Here is a 22,624-nt window from a genome sequence, read left to right as displayed (position 1 = left end):
TTTGAATGTGATAGTAATAGAATTCAAAACCCAAGTTAACTCAATACATCTTAAAAACACAATGCTAAATTGGTTTTTGGTTTTATTCCATGATTTCATACATTATTTCCAAAGAGGTCTTCGAAAAATCCAGTGTTTAAACAAGTTACAATTGATCTGCTACCTTTGTATTTACAAACAGTTTACTGAACCTTTATTGTTCTTTTAATTGCTACTAGAAACTGGTTAGAACCTTCACATAAAGATCAAGAAGACCAAGTACTGTTTTATCTATATAGGGTCAGGCATTGTCTATTCCATCCCAGAGGGTTGTAAAGTTCTCCCTGAAGCTCTAATGCCAAGTTCTCATGGCGAACTTTCGGACAGCTCCCAAGTTATAGAAGAAAAAGTGAGATCTGTTGAGATGCTGCTGCCAAGATTTTATTATGAGGGTTAGTATTTGCTTAATGAAAGGAAGCTACTCCCCAAGGGATGGAACCAGTTTAAAGAGCTGAAGTCAACCAGCACTGACTCATAATTATGAGGGGCTTAGGGAGAGAAGGAAGGGAAAGGTGGATGGATGGAAGGTGGGGGAGGAAAACAGAGTTTAAAAATACTTACAGGGACATCGACATATTTTGCAGCTGCTTTCACCTTAAATGGGAAAGGAGAGAATAATTAGGGGAATTCTTAACTGGTGCACAAGTACTACGGTAACTGTTAAAAGAAAACACAAGAGAACTCATACTTACAGTGAAGGACAGAATGGATGAGAAGAAAGTGCCTTCGTCATACCTTGACAGCTTCGAAAGCACCCCTTCCAGTACTGAAACAAACTGCAGGAGAGTTCATGGTGAGTGTGAGAACACAGTCTACGAGCAGGGAGGACAATTTGTAAACCAACTTTTACACACACACACACACACACACACACACACACACACAATCTTGTAACCCACGGATTGGGAGTTGGGTATCCATGTATGTGGCCCAAGAAAGTTCTTCATTAAGTATGGCCAAGAGGAGCCAAGAGGTTGGACACCTCTGATTTAAACCATAAATAAGAACTGCTTTCAACTTTAACACAGACGCTTATAAACCATGGCAAATAAATCAAATATCCATCATGCATGACTTGCCTAGAGATCAACTTTTTCTACATATACAGAGGAGCCTGAGCAGTGAAGACTGAGCAGTAGAAGAGAGGTGTGGCATTCAGGGCTTTTACAATATTAGAACAAATCTAGCATTCCTTAAATTAAGCACTTATCGAACTTTCCAATTGTGACACTCAAGTATCACCCCTGTTTCCTGAGGATCGGTCCAAGGCAGACATCACCTCTTCTACTAGCTACATGTGGATGTTGGTGGGCAGATAGAGAAGAAGTGGGAGCCAAATTACTTCAGAGAAATTTCACATTTCTAAAACTTTTCTTTTTCCTCTTTGTTCCTTCATTTCCTTCCTTCTCTCTCCTTCCCCCCTCTCTCTCCTCTCTGTTTTTATGACAGTGTGCTACATGTCCCATTCTGACCTTGAACTCCTTATGTCATAGAGATGTCTTACCATCTGATCTTCCTCCTTTTACCCTTTTTGAACGCTGGGATTACAGGCATGCATCACCATGCCTACTTTATTTGATGTTGAGGATCAAAAGTAGGCTTTGTGCATGCATGGTAAGCAAGTGTTCTACCAATCTGACTTACATCCCTAGCCTCCCCACCCCCAATCTCTCACACACACACGTAACATTTACATACATACATATATTCATTGTTGGGGTGTGTGTGTGGGTATGTCATAGTATGTGCATGGAAGTCAAAGGACAACTTGTGGGAGTCTGTTCTCCCCATCTAATTTAATACATGGGTCTCATTCAGGATTCAATTCAGGTCATTCTGCTTGTCTGCAAGCATCCTAACTTGCTGACCCATCTCACTGGCCATTTTTTTTTTATTTCTAGAATATAAAAAAAGTAATCAGCAATATAAAACTGGAAAATCTTATTCTAATGACTAGAAACATATTTGACATGAAGATCAATGGAAAAAATAAAGTAATAAGAACACATTACCCTGCTTCTTTCCTCAGTATATCTAAAATAATATGCACTATTGACAAATTACATATTCCCGAAGGGAAAATACTGACAAGGTTTTTTAAATACGAAAAGGGAAATTAACGAAGGCTGGTTTTTGTTCACATAGCAGCTTCTGCAACAAAGTGATAATAGTTCCAGGGACACGACTTATTAGTCTCTGGTGACCACAGAACTCACGTCGAGTGCACAGGAGATCATGTTTTCTCTATGGCTGATCAATTACTGCAAAATAGTTTATGCAAAAGAAACGGAAACTTCCCTGTAGGCTTCTTCACCACATCCTTTGTGATATGATGTAAGAACGCAGAAACACAATCGTGCAAACCGCAGCGCAAAGTGCTTCTCAAAGAGAACTGCACTCGGCTGCGAAGCGACCTTGAGAGTTCTAAACAGGGAAACTACAAAACTATAAATCACTCAGGACTCAAAGTCTACTTACTGCGTTCCTCCTGACCAGTAAGTGGGACCGACTGCCTAGCTTAACTTAATGTGGTTTGCCAAGGCTCAGAACCCCAATCCTCCAGGGCTCTGTCAGACCACGGGAACGGAATTCCAGACTTAATGGCCCTCTGTGGAAAATGCCTCATCTCCTATAGCTCAAATCGGTAAGAGCAAGTGTTTGCCAGGTGATCTCATTTGCCATGAGGAGAGACAACTACTATGGTTACCGACAACCAGAGGCATCAAAGACCTGATCCTTGGTGTGTGCATTCACTCTGTTCACACAGGTGAATAGGGCTAAGGGTAAGGTAGAGACAAAAATCCTACAGAGGGATGTAGAAGATGAAGAGTCAAGTCAAACCCTGCCGCTGTCTGGATATTAGGTTATTGTGTTTCTCTTGCCTCATGGGGAAGATGAAGATTCTCACTGACAAGGATAGCACCAAGAATGTGGAGGTCATTAGTATGAAAAGATTAAAATTAGAAAATATTAAATAGGAAGTTTTTGGGTTTTGTTTTCAAGACAGGATCTCCCTGTGTAGCTCTGGATGCGCTAGCACTCAACGATGTAGACCAGGATGGTCTTCAGACTCACAGAGATCCACCTGCCTCTGCTTCCCAAGTGCTGCTGAACAGAGAGAGTTAGCGTGACTGCTGTGATTAGCTATATCATAGTCGCGAGTTTTCTGAACATCTAGGTAAGTTAAGTAGGATTGTTCAGTGACAATGGATAACAACGGGTTTGGCTCACAGATAGGTGTGAGTTAGTGACATCTATGTGGGTGTCCATAAAGGTGGGAACGGATTCGAGGCTGTCCGACCTCTTGAGTCCTGCCTGCTTTGAGCACACTGGGTGGATAACATGGGAGAAGAGCTTTGAAGATAAGTGGTCTGCCCAGGAGCCCTCGTTCTTCACCAGCGTGCCACAGAGCTGAGACTTGAGATGATTCGGCACGTGCGTTGGCTGGATGTCATTTCTGTTATTATTATCATTAAGCCCCCAAGACAGAAAAGACAAACGTGAAAGAGATCTAGGCTTTCCTTCTCAGGCGTATACAAAGTTGCGGAAGAAAATGACATGAGCCCGAATGTGACATTAGCCAGATGTGGCTGATATGGCTGGACACACAGTATGCAGAGTGGGAGGAGAGAAAGACTAATCGAAGGACTCACAGTTCAAAATAAAAAGGGAGATAACTCCATGGTGTAGGGTTTAGACTGTGTAACAGCAGAAATGGAACTGACCCTTGGGAGGTCTCTTGGATAGGAATTGAGGGAAGGAGTTTTTCTCTTGAGGTGTGTGGTAGCCAGCCTGGTCTTCTCTGCATGTACAGCACTGCTGGACTACAGCAGAGTAAATCCTGTGCGTGGGCCTCAGCCCCGTCACACACGGCGTTCTTTGCCTCTATTTCGACAATAGTAGGAAGCCTCTGTTTGGGTTCCTCTCTGTCCCAAATGGTCCCCAAGGAGGCACGTACACAGGAGAGACTCCAAGGGCTTACCGAGATTGCACCCCTGGGACCAACTAAGTGAGACCCACAGTTCCTACAGGAAGGTTTTCTTTGTAGGATTGTTGTCAAGGCCCACATGGTGGAAAAGCTACCTTCCGAGTCAGACTTTATTAAAATCTAGATTAGTAACAGCATATTTTTCCCCTTGGCTTTTAATTGCACAAAACAGCAAGGATCCAAAGAAATGCAGTTAAATGCTGCGCCTCCTTGCTGCATCTTTAACTGTTTCCTGTGAACTTTCTCTACACAGCGCTGGGAGATTATAAATACTTATGGCTTTGCCTTGTGCTTTCTGCTCTCCTGAGGGTGATGGGTTGGAATGGAAGGCTGCAATTTCTTTGTTTCCCTGTTCTTTATTGTGGATGTCATGCACTGGGTTTGTTTGAGTAACATTTAACACTTGGAGTCTGTCTGGGTAATTACTGCCTTTGTCTCATGATGCCTACTCCCAAGGAAATGCAAGACGAAAAGCACTCTGAAATGACTGTTGGAATAGAACGAGGAGTGCCATAAGATATGGTGGTTTAAATATCCTGTTAGAACAGGATATAAGAGTGAAAAGGACATAAGAGTTGTTGCAACAGGCTGCATGATTCCTATATTCGTAGCAGGATATAAAAACCGTGGATCCTGAGAAGTGATGGGGCCTACAGACTGCTGGGGTTCCCCACAGGGTTACTGTTTTTTTCAGCCATGAAGTAAACAAGTGGGGGATGCATTGTTTACACAGCAAACTTTAAAACTTTCCATAGAAAGCATAGCCATTCATAGGAAGAGTGATCTCGGAAGAAATGCATGCTATTCTAGATAAAAGCCAGGGAGACTTAGGATGTCAGCTAGTAGAAGTTTTGCTGTTAAGATTGGGACTAACCAGTATTCAAATTTCACATGCAACCAGATAATCAGAGCCGGAAAAGAAAATAGGCTTTCTTCTTTAAAGAGAATGCCACTAACATGATGGCTCGTTTTCTCTCCTCTCTCAGGAACTGTGAATCAGGTCCTTGCAGCTTTGTTCTGACTTTGACAACATCTGGATCACAGACAGCTGTGAGAAGGATGACTAGTGCTTGACAGAACGCATTTGTAAATACCTTGCCCTGCAAGCATCCAAAACGCCACACCTAGCCCAGCTGTGATCAAACTCCCTAGACGGCCTTTCCCCATTGTTCCCTCTTCCTTTGTTCTCCCCAGTGCAGTGACCGGCCTTACTTTCCACCTCTCTTAGCCCTTAACCGAGTAAGCCATTCCTTTTAAGCACACATCTAGATTTAACCAAGTACCTTCTGCATATATGGCATTGATCCTGAGAAGTAAATTTAATCGAAATAATCTTACCACGGTGAGTTGGCAAGATAGTTTCATTATATCATCAAGGCAGTCAGGTCATGTTTTTATTCTCTGCCTACCTTATTTATCAGAGGAGTTTAGGATAAAGCACTCTATGGTCTCAGAAAGAATATATATATATATATATATACACACACATATACATATATCTATGTATTCATTCACACACCATTTTATGAATTTATATAACTTTATACACAATGACAGGGTATTTTCCTCCAATACCTCCTTTTTTCCTTCTCAAACATATGTGAAGATCAAGGAAGTCGAGCATTATCACGCCGTTCTTTTAATTCACACCCAGATTAAAAGTGCTTCAATAATGGGGACATGTCCCGACAGTTGTTCATTTTCTTTATTATTGGCTCTCTTAATTCTTCGTCCTGACCAACACCCCTTAGTTTTTCTTTGGTATCCTCATCACTACACCCAATGAATTCATCATGATCTCCTCAACTTACAGACGCTCTCCTTGCTACCTCTAGCTGACTGTCCAAACCAGTCTCATGGCATGCATGCCTCGGTGGAACAAACACCCAGTGGGCGTGCCCTTGGGCTGACTGGTACACCCATAGGCAGGATAGAGTGTGGACTCATCACTCTTTCAATGCATGACCTTCGTTACTTCTGTAGGGTGTTGTGGAGGGGTTACAGGTTTAGTGGCCACCAGGGGTCTACTAGTATGTACCTTGTAACCTCGCCCACCTAATTTCTCATCTGTGAATGGGGAAACTGGGATATGGGTGTTGGGTTCATCCTGAGAGATGAAGCCACACAGGTGGGGCTGCAGACCCCCTTTCAGTCCGAGCAGCTTAACTTCAGTGAGCGTTATATTTTGCGTCTCTTACTATCTCAAATTGGCCATAAACATAGTATTTAGTGTTCGATTTAGATTTACCATTCCACCTACCATTTTCACCCCTTGGTCAAAATGCTCTCAATTCCCCTCTGCTGGGAGCACATCTGTGTCACGTTCTTCCTTTAAGCCTGCTTTCCCCCTTCTCCTCTGAGGGCTCCAGTTACAGCACTTCAGGCCTGGGAGCAACAGCTACGGAGGGTGCTATCAGTTCAAATTATCACGTGGATAATTTCAGCCGGAATATGTCCCCTCCCTCCTTGATAGCCAAGGATCTCTGCTGGCATCTACCTTGCCTACCTCAAAGGCAAGCTCAGTCGTGCTGTGGTGCATAACGCCCCCACGATCTCTCCCTCCGCCTCTGTTTCTCTTTGCAGGGCACCCGAACCACTGAAGGACGCTTTATTCTTTCCTGTGATTCATGTCCTGGAACTAAGGGTAGCCCTCGCTCTCGCTGTTTGCTGCCTCTGCGCTGGACTTAAAAACCCTGCTCGCGGTGTATCTTAAGTGCTTGGGATTAGCTTCCTAGAGGTCAAAGTAACAGCCCTCTGTCAAGGCTGCTTGCTACAGGCCATCAGATGAATCTCCTAATAGAGAGCCAGGTAATTCTTCACCCTGCCTTGCACCTCTCCCTTCTTCCAGTGACTTCCTACTGCTCTTGGGATCAAGGCTCAAAACTCCTTAGCACATCCCATCAGCTTCTCCTCACCTCTTACAGCTTCATTTTACACCAGGCCCCGGTGCCTGCAGTGTCTCCTCCCTCACCGCTAGGCCCCTCTTTTTCTGGCTGACTCCTTCATGGTTGAGAATCCCGTTTCTTCTGCTTGAGAAAACTTGTCCTCCAACTACACAAGGCACGGTGCCATGTGGTTTACGAGACAGCCCGCATTTGTCTAGATTGTACCTTAATGTTTGTGAGCTCGTCTCTCCCGAGGGGTCAGGAAGCTCCCCAAAGACCAGACTTTGGCTGTTTTGCTAGCACTGTAACTCTGGCATCGAGCATGCGGCCTGGCATGCAGGTGCATCGTGAAAATCTGCGATGCTTCAGGGTCATGAGTTTCAGTGCCTTTTCTCTTGTCCCTTTGCACGAAAATCTTTTAAAACACTACGCGGCCTCACGGAAGGCGATTTATTTAATGTTCCGGGTTATAGACAGAACAGACTCCTTCTAACTCACTCAATGAACACTCACTGTTATGAGAAGCACTCTGCAGAGCATAAAGTGTAACGGGAGACAATGAGCTTCTTGATTTCAAAAGACTGCATATGAACGCATGGTAAGCGACGGAGGAAAGTGCGGGTGACAGATTAAATCTGCCTCGGATGGTGAGATGGCCTCTAGGAGGGCGATCATAGGCTATTTCAGCAGAGTTGTAAAAGGAAAGGAAGAAAGAGCTTCAGAGTAGGGATCTGGCTTGTGAAAAGGCACAGAGCCTCATCAGGTAACTGAGAAATCACTAGGACCCTGGGATGTCAGTAAGAGCGCTGCAGGAACAAAAGTGATTAGAGTGAACAGACTTGGAGGTAATGCCTGGTGTGCGTGCATACGTGCGTGCATGCCTGTGTGTGTGTGTGTGTGTGTGTGTGTGTGTGTGTGTGTGTGTGTGCGTGTGCATGTGCATGTGCGTGTGCATGTGTGCATATGTCTATGTGTACCTCTCCCAGAGTATCTTCTAAGGATTCTTAGGAATTTGTAGTAAAGGATACCGGGCCAGGTCACGATAAGGACGATGTAGTCTCACACACTGCATTTGTCGTGAATATTACTTCTAGTCCAAATGCACCAAGAACCACTTCTTGTGGGACGTTAACAAAAACTAAAATCAAGTGCAAGGTACAATCTAGAAAACGATAGCAAATCAACAAGGCACAAGCAACAGGGAGTACCCCGAATCTGTGACACACGTGAGGATATCACCTACCTTGTGTTCTGAAAGGCACTTCAGCTACAATGTGGAGATCATTTTAGCTACAATGTGGAGATCTATTGAGCAGAGGGGAAACATGGTATCAACTGGCAAGGTGTGGACTTAAACATGCATTGAAAAGAGGGAAGCAGGGAATCAGATGTGGCAGAAGAGAGAACGTTCTGAAGACTGACCAGTCTGCTCTCATGTGAGGAGGGTCAGAGGGCTCTAAGACGGTAGGGATCCTGGGATCAGGATGTTTTTACAATGGGGCAACCAGCGATATCAATGGACTCAGGAAATGCAGAAGAGAGACACTTAGGTTAGAGGTGTATGTGGAGGAGGCCACTGGGAATGTGAACTTGTAGGTAAAACTACCAGCAACAATAGTAGCATGAATTCATATTTAAATAACACTTAAAGCATCCCAACTTCTGCCCTAAGACTATCTGCATAAATTTATACTAACGATGCTCCTTCATAATACTGTACCAATCATATTAGTAAATATGAGCAATTCTGGTAAAGGATATTACCATATACTAATAAGTACTTCTACCTTATAATTGAAGAAATCAAGCCACGAGGAGTCTGCTTGTGTACGTCAAGATGTGACAATTAACAGGGGGAGTCAGAATTCCAGGGCAGGTCTGAGGTTCGAGTTTAGCCATGACTCAATACTGCCCTTCACATATGAGTGCAGTCGGACTCACCAAGAATGCAGCAAGAAAGTCCCAGAAATGTGTAGAGTAAGTTTAGAAGGAGACCAAGGAAGCCCGAGGAAACCAGCAATAGTCGCTAAGCAGAGAGAAGTATACAAAAAGGAGGAGGATCTCTCCTACACACACACGTGCTCAATGCTGTGAGAGCAGGAAGACATCGGATAAGGGGATGTAGACGTGGAACTGAAGTCAGGCAGCACAAAGGAAGGAAGCCTGATACACGTGAACCGTGTTTACCTAACACGCAGAGAGAATCACACACATACTGGAAGAGAGCTCTGCAGTATGCAGTGAAACAGAAACAAGTTCCTGTGAGTGGGAGGAGTCTGAGATATTCCGTTCTCAGGAAAGAGGGAAGGAACGTTAAGAATCAAGGAGAAGTGCTGGGAGAGCCAGGAGCAGAGATGAGCAGAGAGGAGCAGGAAGCAAACCAGAGAGCAAACCAGTTTGGTTGCAAACCCAACTCCAGATGCCCAGGAAAGAAAGGAGACCTATACTGTAAGCATCAAACTAGCCCAGAGAGTCCAGAAAGCCCAGGAACAAGAGTGGTCCCAGTCAAAGGACAACCTCAGTCTTACAGGCTTGAAAGCCAGTGCAGAGATCTGCCATGTACTCCCTGCAGCACGACCTGGCTTCATGGTAGAGACCCATGACATTGGCATCATCTCTACAGTGCTCTATCTGACGGTGGGCGGGCCTACTATCAGTGGTCAAACTATGCTGCTGCTATATCACCATGCCCGAATGCCTGGTGCTGGGCATCACCACGGAGACAGATTCTGCTTTTTGTTTTGTTTTGTTTTGTTTTGTTTGTTGTTTTGAGACAAGGTTTCTCTGCATGGTGCTGTCTGCCCTAGAACTCACTCTGTTGACCACACTGGCCTTGAGTTCAAGCGATCTGTTAGGAGAATCAGGAAAACCACATAAACAGTAAGTTTCATAAGGAGACAGAAATAATAAAAAGAAACCCTAGGATAGAGATCTAGAAAGGCTGAATCGGAAATGAAAGTTCAACAGCTATCTGTAACAGTCAATAGAGGACAAAACAAAATTGTCAAACTAGGAAAAGCCCAAGTCATCTGAAAAACAGCATCCAATCAGAGAGCAAAGGACAGTATGAAAGAATTTAGGGGGTGCAAAGACTCTTTCTCTTTCACTGTATGTTATCAACATGAGATATTTAATTTTTCCATCTTCTGTTCTTTCTGATGAGGCCATTATACGTTTATCTATTCTAGGTGTTTCCAGTTAGATGGTTAAATAACCATAACTGTGATTGTTCTTAGTGTAACAGTGTAAAGTGCTTATCTCTCTCATCTGGCTGCGACCTTGAACCCATTAGCAAATGACTTCTTGACCTCTTTTTTTTTTTTTTTTTCTTTATTAACTTGAGCATTTCTTATTTACATTTGATTGTTATTCCTTTCCCGGTTTCGGGCCAACATCTCCCTAACCCCTCCCCTCCCCTTCTATATCGGTGTTCCTCCTCATCCTCCCCCATTACCACCCCTCCCCAACAATCACGTTCACTGGGGTTCAGTCTTAGCAGGACCAAGGGCTTCCCCTTCCACTGGTGCTCTTACTAGGATATTCATTGCTACCTATGAGGTCAGAGTCCAGGGTCAGTCCATGTATAGTCTTTGGGTAGTGGCTTAGTCCCTGGAAGCTCTGGTTGGTTGGCATTGTTGTTCATATGGGTCTCGAGCCCCTTCAGACTTCTTGACCTCTTTAAGTCCTTGGTGCTATCTTTCTTAGTAAGCTTGTGATTCTAAATACACATCTATGCTTGTAGCCATGCCTCAGGCCTTATATATGCTACCCACGGCCATCTGTATTGCTTCAGCTGCATATAAGTCACATAGCTGCTAACCGGCAAAGCTGTCAATTCTTTATTTTCATGTATACAATGAGGTGTCATTGCCTCTATCAAAGGTATTCCAAACAATGTGCAGAACATTATTTGGAGTGAAGTTGAGATACAACCCTTCCTGTCTGAGTTTAAGGATAGATATTCAGCTCTAGGGATGTCATCCCAACACACAGGCTAAGTTCAAAGACTGAGGATACTCAAATCTTCTCTGGAAGTAAAACCAAGAGCATGGATGGGATATACGTTATTCTGGAAAAGAACTGTTTTTCAAAGGGAATCACTTCCAAGAAACGACAAAATTCTTCACATATTCAATCAAACCAATCAACCTCCACATTGTTGACAGAGTGCCAATTTTCTTGTTTGAAGTTTTTCTTAAAACTGAAACAACTGTGTGTGCATGCGTGCATTCGTGCATGCGTGTACATGCGTGCATGCATGTATTTATTTGCTGGCTTTATATATACCACGCAGGCACCCTGACACTAAATTACACCCCAACTCACATTTATTTTTTTAACTACAATTTCATACTCAGATATTTAGAAATATAAGAGATACGTTTATGAATTCTCACTTGAAGACTATGTCTTAATTGTACCCGCAAAGGTGAATAAATGATACGTTACCTTTGAAACCAGCAGCGCAATGATTTCTTTCACGGTGTTGTCAATCAAATCATCTATTTTTGAATGGTACTGTTGCTAGGTTTTGAGAGACAAAAATGCATCAGTGGTTACAGACATGAATTCTTTGTTGGAAATCACAACTGCTCTAAAGCTAGTAGTTACGGCATATCAAGTTTACTTAAAAATGATCATTTCGAACATTAAAAGAACAAAGCTGAGACAAGGATCCCTCCCGTCAACACTTTTTACATTGCGGTTGGAAAATTTTCCCATGTGCGCCGCTGAGTTAAGCAGCTAATGGGGTTATTACGGGGATGAATTGAGTTCTTATCCTTATTCAGGCAAAGGAATGTGAAGGGTACTTTTTGTCTTCTCCTCTGTAATGAAGGTGGCCCTGTATTTTTCTAAAGGGTTGGTTTAGCCAGAGAAGCAAAAAGACTGGAAAAAGATTTAATTAATACAGCATTTCATGTCTGACAACGCTCATTCATAAGTTATTTTCAATGTGCCGTAGAAATAAAATGCACTCCTAATTGTTCTCCCTGAAAGGACTTTTTTTGTCGTCCCGGGAGCTGCAGTGTATACAATTCTTACAACATGCTCAAGCAAGAGCAAAATTAAAACTTCATCAACAAAAGGTAATAGAAGATAACAAATTAAAAGGCCATAAGAGGTATAACGAGACAGCATTACTCCCCAAAGTGTTATTGCTGCTTCCTCATGAACAAGACATCTTTAAATAAATATTAAAAAAAAAGATGTATTTAAAAGGAGACAACCCTGAAGGAGCCCTGTGTTTGCTTCTTCAGAGCGATCACTAGATGGTTCAGTTCTTAAATTAGCAGGAGACGTGGCTTCCATGGCATATCTAGGTACATCTGTTTAAACGGTAATTCTTTCCTCAGAAGCATTTATCTGACAGCAGATTGTCCCCAATGGCCACTTTCACAGAAAATGTGACTGCTTGTAAGGACTAACCTTGTCCCGATGATTCAAGGCTTCCAGGAACTGGGAGCAGAAGGCACTGACTAAAAGTACTCAGGGCAGGGTAAACACTAGACCAACTGCACGGCTGCTGGCTCAACAGCTCCCTAAGGTCTACGTTTTTGAAAGCTGGTTTTCTTCTGAAAACACATGTCAAAGTCTCCACACAAAACAAAACATCAACTCATGCCTAGGAATACTTGGGAATGATCTTCACGCCCTCAAGGGCTCTAATAGAGTGGTAATCATTTACTCGCGTAAATAATAGGAGCTTCTAAATTATTCATTCATTCATTCATTCACTCATTTATTCTTTTCTTTTTTTCTTCCTTCCTTCCTCTCTCTTGCTTGCTTCTTTTCTCTCTCTCTCTCTCTCTCTCTCTCTCTCTCTCTCTCTTTGCTTGCTTGCTTTCCTTTCTCTATGTGTAGCCGTGTGTGTGTGTGTGTGTGTGTGTGTGTGCGCGCGCATGCATGTGTATTGACACTGGTCTCATATTAGCCGCATGCACATAACCACTGGACATTCTGGTTGTGCACTGCTTGTTGAGTTCACCTAAAGCCTTGCTGACTCCCAAAGTTCTGTTCCCCAGAGGACAAAGGGAATGGACACAGTGGGTATATTTATACTGCAGGAGAGCTGGACTTTTGGCTGTTGGGCTTGAAAATGGGAGAGTAAAGAAAGACAAGTTGAAGCAGAAGAGTGAAGTTTAGTCAAAAGGGCTGACTGGTCGGTAGTCAAGACCCACTTCAACAGTTAATGCTCTGCGTCATAGACAGGCTTCAGAGTCAATGGAACAGTTTCAGCATTCAGACTATGTGATATGTAGGGCGAGACCCAACAGATAACCCGTGCATAAGGCTCTCCCAGAGCCAGTCAAAAGCAGCTCAAATAACTAGGTGGTGAGGGAGCTAATGCAAAGAAGCTCTGCCTCTCCCCTTTCACATCTCCTCTTCCAGACTCGTGTCTGTGTGGCACAGAGGAAGGGAATGGCAGTCACGGCCCCACTGTGAAGCCCAAGTGGAAAGCAACACAGGAGATCGGCATGCAGCTCCCTACACCCCACTAAAATGGAAAGCACTGTACATCAGGGAGGTGCTACTGAGACATCTAGACTCTCAAAGGTGTTCTTAAACATGCCTTGGCCTCAATGCCCTGCTTGCTATAGAGCTCATAGTTTAACCCTTTAAACCTTTAAGAAATGATTTTATTTTATGAACTCTTCCTATGGGTATACCCATACCACATGCATGCCTATGCACTACTTCCGTGCTTGGGGCTGCAAGAGGCCAATAGAAGGCATGGATCCTCTAGCACAGTAGTTCTCAACCTGTGGGTTATGACCCCTTGGGTATAGAATGATTCTTTTACAGGGTTGCCTAAGACCATCAGAAAATAACAGATATTTACATTATGATTCATAAAATAACAAAGTTACAGTTATAAAAGCAGCAACCAAAAAAATTTTATGGTGGGGGTGGGTCCCACAACATGAGCAACTGTATTCCAGGATTGCAACATTAGGAAGGTTGAGAACCACTGCTCTAGAAGTGCAGCCTATGCTTAACCCCTGAGTGGTCTCTGTAGTTTCCCTATTTTAACTCTAAGGAAACAAAATATTCTCAGAATGCTGTTACATGTCAGACAATAGAGGTCTACACACTAAATTTTTTGCATTGGATTAATTCTGGCAATTTTTAAATCAGTGATAGCCACTAAAGAAGCCATTTCTATTCATTTTATTGAAAGGCTCAGAAAGTCAATGGACCTCAGTAGTTATGACATTCTGATAACGTACAGTCATAGGCCGTTAACTTTCTTTGATATCCAATCTGGACATAGGGCAGGAACAGAAAAGAAAGGAGTAGAAACAAAAAATAGATTTGTAAGCATGAATGAAGTTAAACTGAAAAAAACAAATGGATTACGAAGTGTCTATCTTTAATGTATTACTCCAGAGGTAAACAAGTATGGGGGTTGCTAGATTTACACAGTATGGGAATTTGTTACTATGAACTCATTGCAGCATCTTGGAACATGAGCCAGGGTACAGTGTGAACACCCTATTTTATGTATCCGTTCTGCGAAGACAGAGGCCATATGTATAGCTTGTATGAGTGTGCCGATATAATCAAAGGAACGCTAGTAAGTTATCCAGTAGACCTGGGAGCTTCCGAAGTTTAAAAAGTAACACTCTGAATTATGCAATAGAAACAAACATAATATTTCTGCAAAGCTATTTTTATTGCCTAAGCTCAAGCTGGTATGTTGCTTTCCACCTCAATGAACAGACATCATTGTTGATAAAAAGTTGGAGTGTCTTTTGTCCTCAACTATAGAAGCTTCAATAAATGGTGTGTGTGTGTGTGTGTGTGTGTGTGTGTGTGTGTGTGTGTGTGATATGTGTGTGCATTTGGGTGTATAGGTGTGCGTACACATGCATGTATGGGTTAGAGGACATTGGCCATTCTACAGCAGTTGGTCACCTTGTTTGTTGATATGGGGCCTGTCATTGGTCTGGGGCTCTCTGGTTTGCCTCGTTCTGCTAACCAACAAGTCCTAGTGGCCCTTCTGTTTCTGCCTTCCTGCCCTCAGAGAGCAGTCCCACACTGCAGAAAATTTCAGGGGGCTTCAGGGGATTGAATCTAGCCCTCATGCTTGCACAGGAAGCACTTTCCTATATAAGCATCTCCTAACACCTATAAATTCTGTTAAAAAACGTTCACATTTTTTACTTAAACATATTCTTATAGTCGGACTGCTACTCCTGAGTGCCAGTGCAGGGCGTTGCTCAGCTGCGAGCTGATTTCTTTTCCATATCTGCCCTCAAAAGCAAACAGGTTACACCTTGCTTCTTCTGAAAATAAATCTCAATTTACATTTTGACAACCATTTAGAAGGCCTTGCCTCAGAGTCCAGGCACATTGAAAATCTTGGCATCGCCACACTCAGGTGACTATCATCATTTCACTGGCTTGTTCACATGCAAATGCACAGAAATGGAGACTAACCAAATGCTAGGTCAACCTATACTGTGGCCCTGCTTTTAGGATGCATTTTAGTAGGGTTGGTTGGCTTGCTCCGGGATTGGGAGCATTCTCCTTTAATTGATAACTAATCCTGTAAAAGAGGGACCTCTTGCTCCCCTGAGCTACCCCATTCATTTCTTCACATTCCCACGTCCTCATTCTCAGCCAATGAGGCCACAGTGAAGTGGTTCCGAGGGCAGATGAATGTCTACAGCAGAGACAATAGTCTGCTTCTCTACAGTAACGGATAATAAAGATTCTAAACAATGTGGTGGTATGATGATCTCAACATCTGTCCTGAGGGACTGGCCTTGAGTCTGCTGACTCATTATAAACATCTGTCACCTGAGTAGACCATTCACTCACTAATCACTTCATTAAACCCTATTCTGGGCCTTGGAGAGCCACTTTGCATCACGCGGAACGTAAGAAAACAGAACTGCACCCTGGGAACACAGGCGGGCCTTTGATGTGGTCAGGAATGGACAGTTTTTTAATTTCATCAACTTATTAATAACCGATTACCATAGTCCAGTGAATTAGCTTCATTGCGGCTAGGTTTACCTATGTAGCGTATGTTTTACATGGTCCTGAAGTGTCTGCTAATCTAGTTTTGTCAACAACTTGGTTGCTTAGATAATTATTCAGCTGTACATGTAATAGGTGTACTAATTTGCAAGAATTTCAAAACCTGGTGAGAGAGAGAAAGGGACAGAGACAGAAACACACAGAGAGACAGAGAGATAGAGACAGACACACAGAGAGACAGAGACAGAGACAGACACAGTGAGAAACAGAAGCTGATGGATGGAAGAAAGAAGGAACTAATTAGGTAACTGTATCTACTGCAGATATGAGACCACATACACGATCCTTTTCCTTTCAACTTGTTTACCAGTTCTCAGAGCTGCTAATAGGTTTTACACCTGCACATTCTGAACCACGTTAATTGTGTGAAGCTATAGGGAGCTAATTGTCTCTGGCGAGAAGGTACAGGTGGAGACACCATGAACAGTAGCAGCTTCCTCTTCCACCCGCCTCGCTTCTTAACGTAAAGAGTCATTTGACCACGTGACTGTCATTTGTAGGTGCAGGGGGCTGCTTCCCTTTTTCAATGCTTGAATGGATTGTTTCTTATGGGGGAAGAAAAATTAAAGCAGTGGTGGTTAATCGGCCGGTTAGTTTGCTCGACAAATATTTACCAAGTGCCTGGAACATTGTCAAGTATCGTGTGCATGTTAAAATAAGAACCAATGTATTCAACCGGTATTTATGGGAAAGTGATTCCATAAGCTAGATGAGAACAGAATGGGCTTATGAAGATACGTAAGATAATGTTCTCAGATCTCAAACAGTCAAGGTTTGCATCTGGATATAGAAAAACATGCAGAGGTGATTAGGGGCTATTGGCACTCAAGTCAGATGCTTACTAATTTGGATAATTAGATAATCAATCATGTTGTACGTGATCAGGCAGTGATAATTACTGGGAATTCTGTAACACTGGCAGATCAGTTACATATATATATATATATATATATATATATATATATATATATATATATATAAAATTTGTATGACCGTATGACTTGGTGTTATAAATATATTTTCCCCTAAACTGTGCAGAACAAAATATAAACATATATGCACGAGTATATGAAGTCCAAATAGCTAATACCTATTCACAGGGTAAATATGAATGAAGCTCCCAGTCAGAAGGTCTGCTTAGCCCACTTTACAGTCAGCAAAATGCTTATGAAAGTGTTAGCTATGTGAATAAGGGTGGCCTGCTATTTGGCTCTCAGGTTTCAGCAGAGTGACTTATAAGAATTAATATGGTCATAGAAGTTCTGACTAACGATAACAACGGTTTACAACCTGGTCCATCATGTATACATGAAAATTTGAGGACCTGCACCTCTAAGGTTTTGATAACACTCTAGGATAACCTTTTTTTGGGGTGGGGATGGGTCTCAGGATGCAGACTGCTTCTTCCCTATATCTGGGGAGGCTGATGCTTACAGCCCGGGTAATTGGGAGACTGTGTCCTGTTGAAATCCACATTTACATTCTTCAGTATCAAGTGACCTTGGGTGTGTGTACGGTCTTCTGATGCCAGTGCTTAGGGTTACCCTGGCATAGGCTTCATCGTTATCAAAAGCCTGTAATCTACTTTTCTATATCCTGCAGGAAGTATAAAGTGTATCTACACAATTGAAAATACTAAATCACTCTGCCTCTATATTTATTTAGACTTTAATTTAAGGATGGTGAATTCATTTGGCTTTAAATGACAATCTTTTTAAGGTAATGTAAATGTAAGTGTTAAGTTTGTGGATTTTGCAGCCCGAGAGAAGTTTCCGTTTGATATCCTTCAAAGTGGATTTATTTACATGCTGTTAACTCTGTACCTATATATCGAAACCTGAAATATTGAAAATGGACCACTATTTTAATTTGCAGAAAAGGTAAAAACGTACATAATTCTCAAATAAAGATGTGCACCCCCAAAAAAACAAAACAAAACAAACAACAGCTCCCTGCTACACACAGACAAAAACCCAACCCAAACCAAAGAAAACCAAACCAAGACACTTACCCACTGATTCCCAAACTGGATCAAGTGATGGAGAAAAAAAATGAAATAATGATGGAGAACATAGGGGAGAACAAAGAAATGATGAAAAAATTAAGGATAACAGAAAAGACACAAAATGCCAATGTAAACATCTAAGCCTGTAAGACACAGTTCCATTCTCACCCACTCACCGCTGTCACTAGGAACAAGTCGTGAGAGATGATGGCACAGTTTTTGATTTTTAAAATAAGTAAACAAAAAATTAAAAGTGAAATAATGAGATATTTATTAACGAGCATTAGCATTTTATTGGATTTAAATTACAGTTTATTTTGTGCGTGTATTTGTGGGGATGGTGGTGGCTGCCTTGGCGGTGGCTGCCTTCATACTGCGTAGAGGTTAGAGGACAATTTGCAGTATTTTCTCTTCTGCTGTGTGGGTCCCTACAATTAAACTGAGGACACTGGGCTTGGAAGCAAGCACCTTTACCCACTGAGCCATTTCACTCGGATGAATAAGAACTAGTGTCTACTTGATTCTACAAAAGTGAAAACTATTGTGTAAACAGAATTTTTCATATGCTATATTTTTGTGGCCTTTTTTTAATGGATGCAAACTCTGAGTCTTCTAAATTTGTATAAGCAAAGTAGACAGGCTTTGAGCTTTCTTATTTGCTTGTAACAAGCAAGGTTTATGTAAATAGTCAACACCAAAATGGTATACAGGAAATTAAAGGCCACTTGGAAACTTTTAGCAGCGTTTATATACAAAAGGAGAAGCCTGGCAGGGCAGAGGCTCCTCCCAGCTACACTACTGCTCTCTAGGACTTACCTCCTGCCCTCCGTCCAGGGCACATAGCTTGGTGCTTTGCTTTTTAGCATCAACTAATACATTAAACATTGTGCACACGGAAGCCGGGATGCGCAAGTCAGTTGTTTTGTTTGCCTTTTGCAGCTTGAGTTCGAATGCAGTTCTTGTTCTAGTTATTAAAACATGAATTACAGTAAGAAGTCCTGACACGGAACCCCAGCCATTTGTAAAAGTCAAATATTGATAGCATAAGACATGCAGTTACAGACAGAGAAGCATGGTGGAGCTATGGAGTAGGGGGTAGGAGGTGGGGCCATGTGGGGTGCTCTTTGCCAGTGTCTCAAATAAAGGTTAGACTGTGATTTTTTTTTTTATAGAAGAACAGGGTTCAAGCACGTTTCACCATAACACTTTAAATGCTAGTTTTATGTGGTCACTTGAGATGATACAGACACCCAGAAGAAGCTTTTGGTTCTGCCGAATGTACCATATTTCTTGAAAAACAAGTCACCATTTCCCTAAGCTAAGGTCCAAGCAGAAACCCTGCATGTTCTTCTGCACTTAAGCAGAAGATATCCTTTAAGTTAGAGCAGAATAAGAGAGAGAAGAGAAGAGAAGAGAAGAGAGGGAGAGGGAGGGAGAGGGGAGGGGAGGGGGGGGGAGAGGGAGGGGAGAGGGAGAGGGAGAGGGAGAGAGGGGAGGAGAGGGAGAGGAGAGGAGACCCATCTAACAGGTGAATTAGATTGGTCTTTGTTAAAGACCCCTGCCCCCTAATAATCTGACTTACAGGTTTGAAGACTAGAAACAATTGAGTTTTAAAAATTAAACAATTCCAATCATAGTCTTGCTACGGGAGGACATTCACATTATTCTCAGAACTGGACTTTCTTGGCCCAATGAGCTTAGACATACTCCGTTGTTCCAACAAACATTGGATGGATATTGGATGTACTCCCGACAAATCACAGACTTGTGTAGAGGCACCATAAGCAAGGCACTGGGGACACGAGATTGACCTATTAGCATATGATGCTGACTGTGTTTAAGAAGGAAAACTCATCTGGAAGACTCTGAAGTCCTTATCTTATTTCTGGTTGAGGCAGGCACGCTGTTAACTTGGAACTTGTCTGGCATAGCTAGCAAATTCCAGAAAGTAGCAAGTAACCTTGGAACAAGAATGGTGCTGCCTGTATTTTGAGCCCCTCACACCACTTTGCTGCACACAGATACCACAATGCATAAGATCTCAACGGACCATTTCCGAAGTTCTCCGGAGGTAATTGCTTTGAGGAGATGAGAAAGCACACTTTTTCCCAGAGAGATACGCATGGTAGATGTGATTACTATGGTATGGGTATTATTGATTAGAGAAATGGTACTTAGTAAAGTAAGATCAGGTACTTAGTAAAATGTGGCACTGTGGGTCCTGGCATACTGAGCAGCAACTGGGGACACACATCTACCTTTTGACACAGGCCTCTATCATATCACTGGCCATTAGCTTAAGTCTTTGCTCTAAGTGGTGGGCAAATTCTTGTTCTGGCCAATGGAGGTCAAAGACAAACATCTGTAGCGCATCAAGTTTCCAGAACAGATCCTCGGATGTTGCTGAGCCGTTGCTAGAAGAAAGAGGGAAAAACAAAGAATACCATGAACTTGCACTGTTAACAATGTGGACCACACATCTACTGGCTTTCCTTTCTGGGCTAACACCATCGGTGAAGGATATACCACATTCAGTCTTTCATGATCCAGTGCTCTCTTCAGTGAGCTTTCTAGCTCTTCCTTTTAACTTCTTAACGAGGTAAGCCACAAAGAATACAAAAGAAGTAAATGGGGTTGGGGATTTAGCTCAGTGGTAGAGCGTTTGCCTAGCAAGTGCAAGGCCCTGGGTTCGGTCCCCAGCTCCAAAAAGAAAAAAAAAAAAAGAAAGAAAAAAAAAGTAAATGTGGTAGTAAGTCTTCGCAAACAGGACTAACATTGGTAGAGAGACTAAGAAATCAAATTGTGCATATAAGGACGACTGTTTTAAGATAATGATGAAACATGAAGTTTTCTCTTTAAAGATTTGAAAACGTGTTTTGTGCATGAAAATGTATATAATGTGCTCACACCTCAGAGGAGCCCTCCTGTCTCCACAGGTCTCTGCCTCTGTAGACACTGAGACCTTCTATCTACAGGAGTGGGGCACACAGGAGCCTTAGCGCCCAGGGAACAATAGGCTAGGTAAGAAGGCAAACCTTTACTTCCAGTTTGAACTGCTTTGTGCTGCTTCTAGCTCATAATTAAAAAAAAAAAAAAAAAAACTAACACTACAGAAACGGTCCAACCTAGAAATGGTATTTGAGGTGCTCGGAAGTTAGTTTCGAGTCTTTGTGCCTGACAGTGAAACCAGCATTCACTACGGTGATAAAATTCCTCTAGGGAACTATAATTTTACACCATGTATGGAGCTAATCTGCAGAAGGAGTCATACATTATCTGAGTAAGGGATACCACTACCACTTTCCATGAGCCAAGCGTCCAGCCAACAGGACGACATATGTTTGAAAGTAAAATAGTCCTGCATTAGAACACATTGAGGCTCGACTGCAGTATCAGAACCCAGGAGGAGCAAAAAAAAAAAAAAAACCCGAACTGAGCAGTGTCAGATTTGTTTGCAGTGTTCTAACAGCGGTTCCGCATACACTGCACTAAAACTTGTATTCTTACTTGGCAAAAGAAAACGAGAGAACAAAACCCATTTCTTATAAAGGCACACTGGAAATTTTAAAACAAATTATTTCAAACAACCACATTGTTTAGCTAAATATATCTTAATTAGCGAGCTTTAGAAAAATCACCTCTTGCCCTGGCTAATTAAAAGCTTGGTTTCTGCCCTGTACCCTGGCCTCAGAGTCTCAGTTCTAGCTCCAATTTAAGTTGCTATCCCCGACCCATTCTGCCAGGAATTTCTCAGGATCTCCTGGGCTAGCCGAGTCCTCTTCAGATTTAAGTTCTCAAGGGACCAATCATGACAAAACTGAATAGCACACACAGAATTTTACTGACTGACTGTTTCTGCACCTTAATGTGTGCAGGACACAGCCTCAATAAAGACCTGACAAGGCTATACTGACACTACTATGAAAAATGTGTAATGCAAATACCCTCTTTACATGTATCATATGTACAAGAAAGACACGAGAACAATAAAAAGCCAGGCAATCTACCCCCATATGTCCACAGGGTGTAGTTAGAAGATCTGTGTTTTAATTGAATGGACTTGGCAAGAGGGAAATCTGCTTTATACATTTTGGAGGACCCCGTCTTTAGAAATGTGCATGCTTTAGCAATGTGCCACCAAAAAAATTATTATCAAAGCAAAAAAAAAAAATCTCATAGCCAAGGAAATTTCTATTAAAGATTTTCTTATGCAAAAATGTGAGTTGTATCTTTACAGGGACCTGAATATGCTTTTCTTCTGCTTAATGCTACATGAAAATTAAGAGACAATAAATGTGTTTAATTGGGAACTTAATTGGTATAATAAGTGTTTGTTATAATTGAATAGACGAGAAAATATAAATAGGTCTTCTCTGGAGTTGGTACAGATAACCTGCAATTTATTCGGAGACTTTTAGTTTGAAGTTATTTCTAATCAGTGACCTATTCCTAAAAATACTACAGATCTAAGAACTCAAAGTATAAATAATGAACCCTGACATACTTCCCTAAGTCGACAGAAATCTATCTTTATGACATTCATCTGCATAGCTCATGACGAGCATCTGTACTACCACCCCTCCCCAAATGATGACCCTATATTCAGAGAGAAAGACGGGGAGGAATTGTCTGGGTTTTTTTTTTTTTTTTAATTAGGAG

The 22,624-nt window shown here is 42.2% G+C and overlaps 1 protein-coding gene across 23 annotated transcripts in view; it reads right to left on the bottom strand.

Moving 5' to 3' along the window:
- Positions 1–22,624, bottom strand: part of Cadps2 (calcium dependent secretion activator 2) — a 525,569-nt gene that overhangs the window by 48,093 nt on the left and 454,852 nt on the right. For 11 of the 23 annotated variants that reach the window (XM_032906876.1, XM_032906873.1, XM_032906878.1 and 8 more), the window contains 2 exons: positions 20,224–20,379; positions 18,450–18,929 (listed from right to left, as the gene is read on the bottom strand). In XM_032906876.1, the coding sequence (XP_032762767.1) occupies positions 18,761–18,929; positions 20,224–20,379 (325 nt within the window). In that variant the 3' untranslated portion in view covers positions 18,450–18,760. Of the gene's footprint in view, positions 1–600; positions 634–731; positions 816–11,361; positions 11,437–17,971; positions 17,987–18,449; positions 18,930–20,223; positions 20,380–22,624 lie in introns of those variants that run through there. The other 12 variants (XM_032906885.1, XM_032906891.1, XM_032906886.1 and 9 more) reach the window with 2 other exon arrangements.

Source organism: Rattus rattus, chromosome 6 (genome assembly GCF_011064425.1).
Source record: "Rattus rattus isolate New Zealand chromosome 6, Rrattus_CSIRO_v1, whole genome shotgun sequence".
NCBI lineage: Eukaryota > Metazoa > Chordata > Mammalia > Rodentia > Muridae > Rattus > Rattus rattus.
This window is presented reverse-complemented; position numbering and strand designations above follow the sequence as displayed.